The sequence below is a fragment of the Cordyceps javanica genome, chromosome 4 (assembly GCF_051103115.1).
Source record: "Cordyceps javanica chromosome 4, complete sequence".
Lineage (NCBI taxonomy): Eukaryota > Fungi > Ascomycota > Sordariomycetes > Hypocreales > Cordycipitaceae > Cordyceps > Cordyceps javanica.
In genome coordinates, this window is record NC_139298.1 from 2,367,546 (window position 1) to 2,372,941 (window position 5,396).

Here is a 5,396-nt window from a genome sequence, read left to right on the forward strand (position 1 = left end):
TTCGCGCGTCTCCTCTTCTCGCGGCTGTTCTGCTCTCGCCGCAATCTACCAATATACACGATTCCTCTTTGCGCGCCTCACTTTTCTCTTGTCGCCGCACCTTTTTACTGTTGCCGCCTTGTGGCGCCTTGCCCAGCCTAGCCCGGCATCCGTCCAGTGGCCAGCGGTGCCCGACACGCACCCGATCAACTCGCGGCGACGCTCCAACTCCGCGGCCCACGTCCATGAACCCTTCCAGTCCTCCACATTTTCGCCTCGACTGCATGGGTGACTTCGGAGACGATGGCCAGCGCCCGGCCAAGCGCGTCAGGCTTGATCAAGCCGCCGATGGTCACGGCGCCCCGCCTCCCGATGGCAACTTCCGCGATGCTTGGGGATCATCACCAAGCACCGACCAAGAATGGCTGTTTCCCAACGCGATCATAACCCACGGCTCTCTGCCAATGCCTGTTTCTGGATCGATAGCCAGCGTCATGCCTCATTCCAACACAATTCTGCCTATCAACTCCTCCATGGTGCCCCCCACGCTCCCTCTGATAGACAGCTCCATAGCGCCCCCATGGAACACGAGTTTCAGTAAGTCTTTGAAATATACAGCCTGTGCGAATCCACCAATCGTGCCCTCTCTCATCTTTCCCGTGCTACCTCTCTCTGCGCCTATAATTGAATTGGTAACACGATCAACTGCTTGCTCTTTTAGCGCAGTTATCGCTTGGCTCTTACACCTGCAGCCCGCTTTGATGCTTCTCTGCTGAGCTCTAAACGCTGATTGCAAGATACTCTCGCCACTGAAATGTTGGCTCCTACTCGTCCCATGAGCTCTTCGAACTCTAGCTCGCTGGCATCGGGTCCTCGCGCCTCTTCCTTCTCCTTTGAAACGGGGAACCTTCCTCCCGCCCAACCGCCAGAAAATAACTATACTGAAGATTATCATGCTAATGGCCTGTGCTCGCAGACGTCCCCGCCATCGCGGCTGATATCTCGGCCATGTTCCCGCCACAACCACAGCACGTCATTCTCCCTCTGGAACAATCACAGCCGTCGCAACATGCACCACGGCCGCCGTCGCAATCTACCTCATACTCACAGTCCTCTCTGCAGTTGCAACATTCCCGACAGTCGCACCCAACGCCACGGCTGCAGCCGCAGCGGCGACCACGTCAAACACTGCCATCCCGTAGTCCACCCGTCGTTTCGGAACCTACCCACCAGGAACAACGGAGACGAAAGGCCCGGCCCAAGTACAACACTAGCAGTCCATTTTCTGACTGCATCGATTCGTTCGGGCATACTTTCTCCCCTCAACAGTTTTCTCGCCCGGTTGACGGCAAGGTCAACGGCTACATCAAGTTCGCCTGGTCCCAAAGCCAGGAACGGCCATCATCGAGGGTTGTTGAAGTAACGGATCTCGAAGACGATACCCCGACTACCTCTGTGGCCATATCACACACACCGAACCACGGCTATGACCTCGCGCTACAGCATTGTCGCGCTACGTCAGCTTCAACACCAACCGTCTCTCCCCCGACAGGGAGCGACTCGCCGTGTTCAACAGCATCGACTCTTGTTTCTTCCCAAAATGGCGCTTATCTTCCATCTCCAACAGGGAGCGTTGCACCGTACCTTGAGTTCGACAAAAGAGTGAAGCCCCGCTACCTTCCATCACATTTTGGACTAAATACTGTCATGGATAGCATGGACAGAAAACTGTTCAAGTTCTGTAAGTCCTATCTGCCACATTTTTTTGCTAGCAGCATGTCACTGACTAGTACCTCGAAGACGTTCATAATTGGTGCCCCGGAAGAAGTGTTCTGAAAAATACGAACCTTTGGTTGACTGATTTTGCAAGGCTGCACGGCAGTGTCGGCGTCCTAGCTGCTATACAGTCGCTCGCCGGGATTTACATACATGATTATCTGCCAGATGAGATTGTACGCCGTCGCATCAACGAACGATTTGCCGTTGCCGAAGCTCGATTTAGCCAACTACTCGCAGACATGCAAAATTTGAATGAAGTAGAATCGAGCGAGCTTATCACTTTGGCTTCTCTGCTTTCCATGCAAGATGTTGTTCTCACAGAACGAAGGGTCAAGAAACCATGCCATCCTCGCTGGCTAACGGGATTCAGGCAAGCAGAAAACATGCTCGAACTCACAGATCCCGGCAATCGCTTCTACAAGGAGTCAAACGTGCAGGTCGATGCTCTGCGCCTATCACAATCAGTCATTGTTGGTCGAGCTGTTATCCTGGCCCAGCCTATGATGCCTCTGCCATCTGGCGCCACATTTGACGCCGTCGCAGAGACACGTCGGTTTGGATTCCTTCTATATGGATCTGAGCAAGATATGTACGAGATACACGGCGGGTGTGGCTTCTCAAAACGTCTACTGCACATCTTTAATCAGGTGACTCACTGCACTGCGCGTATACTTCAAGATGGCGAAACGCCTATCGTGCCGGTGACGGCCCAAATGCTGTTTGATCAGGTTTCAAACCTGAACCAGTGGAGTGGCGAACACGATGACTGGGAAACTGCACAACATAGAAATCAACAACCGATTGAATGGATTCGTCAGAAGGATGAGACATACGTTGTTCAAGATGCTAAAGAGATGACAGAGGTAACTGCGGAAGCGTGGAGACTTGCGGGAATGCTATATCTACAATGCCGTCTCTTCAGGTAAGCGAGCATGCGTCTCTGCTCGCATCTAAAATGCACAGACTGATTCTGCTTAGGCTCCCCCGAAACCATCCCGAGGTCGTTTCCAACCTGGCCGACTTGGCCAAGAGTATTGCCATCATGCCAACATCGGGCCTGGTGTTTACGGCCCAGGCCCCGCTGTTGCCTGTATTCTTCCTTGGGCTGCTTGCGACTGTTCCAGATCATGCTGAAGTGGCTCACGCATGGTTCCAACAAGTTATTCACACTCCTGTTCGCAGTGTAAGTCGAGCTATGATCATGGCCAAGAAGTCCATTCTATACTAGTTTCTAATCAAACTCCTGCGGCAGAGCGTGCCGCCACTCTATCAAGCCCTGAAACGTATCCATACTTGGATGGACCACGAAGTTCCAGTGCCGTCACGAAACACGGAACTGTCCCAAGCTATTGCCGAGAGGCCACCATGGTGGGAGCGCATGGTATCTAAGATACATGAGAAAGAGATGGAAGTCCTCTGCCTGACATGAGGAGCCGTCTATGAAAGTGAAAACGCCGCCCATGTATCAACACCATCCAATGCATACATCGAAAGCAATAAAAGGCACAAAACAAGTGAAAAAAATACCTTTCCAAATGGAATCTTTTTACCCGTTTCAATTAACCTCAGTCAACACCGGAAATGCCGCTATCGTGATCTTCGAAGCCATCGCGCTCCTCTTTAAGGCGCACAAGGTACTGCCCTGCATTGATTCATTAATATCATTATCCCTCGATATTTTATAAGAGGGGTTAGGTTGGTGGGAACTGGTCTGGGGCACTTGTGCGGAGGAAGGGGATCTGGGATGCTTACGAAACTCGGAACCTGGCAGTGCCCAAGACTTGATGACGGTCAAGCCAGCCTTGCCACACATGAGACAAACCTCCTGCTCGCTGTATTTGTGAGAGTCAAACCAGTCTATTTCCTGGCCCTCGGCAATGACGGGTCCGCCTTTTTGCTTGACATCTTTGTTGGCACGAATGAAGAACCGATGGCGCGTCGCGGACCCATCTTCTCCTAAGCCGGACTTGATTTCCCAATCCCGCTCATGGAATAGTTCGTACCCAAGAAGCTTGTTTGCGTTATTCAAACCGTTGAGGAAGAATTCGCGGAACAAATTATCGCAGGAATGATAGGAGGCCCAGATCTTGTCCCGATGATCAGCAATAAGATGACCGTCCATGCCAATCAAGATCTTATCACCCCGGCGCAGGATCGATGCCCACTTTCGAAGGTGGCACAGAGCATTGGCCCAAGGATCATTGCATAGTACGGAACCAAGCGACAAGAACAGACGGGGCGACTTGATCGTCGCGACATGGTCCAATCCGTTGTCAAAAGTGCCCCAGAGACCGCCACACTTGACAACCGCGTCAGGGCCAGAATGACTAGCATGCAAGTTTGCTATGCTCTGATCTAGCGAAGACTTTGATATATCGAGCGCCATGTAGGTTGCGGGGATCCGGGCGGACTCGAATGCGGTGAGAAGATGGTCGACTTTGGTTGTATCGCTGGATGAGATGAAAACTCTTGTTAGCAACAACATGACCGCTACAATGCAAGAACCATCTAGGGGTAATGCGAGGAAAAAGTCAACACTTACCCGGAACCCAAGTCGATTATGGTTACATTTTCAGGGACGTGACGAATGATCTCGGAAGCATTGCGGTCGAACAGAGTCGTCTCTTCGTGTGTCTGATAGAACTGCGGTATTGAGATGATTCGGTTCCAGATTAGCAGACCCGTATTATCATACAGCAGTTCATCGGGTAGCGTAGGCACGCTTCTCGAGTCGGCAATGGCGGCTAGCGTCTCCTTGAGCTTGCCGACATAGAGACTCTCCAAGGAACCGCCTCCAATATCGAGGATGCTACCATGGTCTGGGGTCGTAGCGACAGACTCGTTTTGTGATGCTATAGGCACAGTTCTGGGCTGTGTTTGGATATCCATGATGGCAGGGCGGCGGTGGAGGTGGCAAATGAGGGCCGACAAGAGGAGGCACGAGAGTCAAGGGAAACGTCGAACCGCGGGAAATGCTCTTTTGAAGCGAGGGCGTTGACACGGGGATTGCTATCGCGGTTACTACTTGGTTGGTCGATGGTGCGTAATCGAGATGGCGGACATTATTGGGTCTGTGGATGGCTGGATGGAAAGAGACGGCGAAGGAGACGGAATTGGGTGGCTTTTATATCCTGCATATATGCGAGAATGCTTGCGTATGTGCGTGTATGTGTGATTGAATATCTGACTTTGTACGTCGTCGTGTAAGAGCAAGGGTAGGTGCTCGTGTTTGGTATCGTAACGGATAGCGAGCGACCGAAGAATGAAATATGATAATGATGGGCCTTTCTAATGCAAGAACCATTGACACCAGACACCTTTCCAAAAATAGATGCGGATTGATGAAAGAGACGAGGGAGTACTGAAGTCGTGTTCAGGGAATGGGTGAGAAAGAGAGAGAGCGAGCGAGTGAGTGAGTGAGTGAGGGTGTAATTACGACCAAGCTTGTAGAGTGGCGCGTGACGGGATGGCGGAAGAGGAGGATGATGAGGAGAAGGCGAGAGAGGTGTAAGAATACAGTGGCCCGGGACGGCAATATGAGACTTGTTGTGATAGTGGCGGTAGTAGAGGATGGACACCAACCACACGGGCTTGTCTTTGGTTCACGGGCCAGAGGAAAACCAAAAGAAAGAGATGTT

General features: G+C 51.9%; 2 protein-coding genes across 2 annotated transcripts; one reads left to right on the forward strand and one right to left on the reverse strand.

Moving 5' to 3' along the window:
* Window positions 1-224: 224 nt before the first annotated feature.
* On the forward strand, window positions 225-3,187 carry V2A60_006598 (transcription factor domain-containing protein; the record flags this gene model as incomplete). Its single annotated transcript, XM_083257892.1, has 5 exons — window positions 225-576; window positions 956-1,496; window positions 2,129-2,680; window positions 2,737-2,941; window positions 3,011-3,187. The coding sequence occupies 5 exons, from the start codon at window positions 225-227 to the stop codon at window positions 3,185-3,187; spliced, it is 1,827 nt and encodes a 608-aa protein (XP_083114018.1).
* A 136-nt stretch (window positions 3,188-3,323) lies between these two features.
* On the reverse strand, window positions 3,324-4,647 carry V2A60_006599 (histidine-specific methyltransferase; the record flags this gene model as incomplete). The annotated part of the gene is made up of 3 exons (XM_083257893.1): window positions 3,324-3,400; window positions 3,511-4,208; window positions 4,301-4,647. 3 exons carry the CDS (start codon window positions 4,645-4,647, stop codon window positions 3,324-3,326), a joined length of 1,122 nt encoding a protein of 373 aa, XP_083114019.1.
* Between the last annotated feature and the right edge of the window lie 749 nt (window positions 4,648-5,396).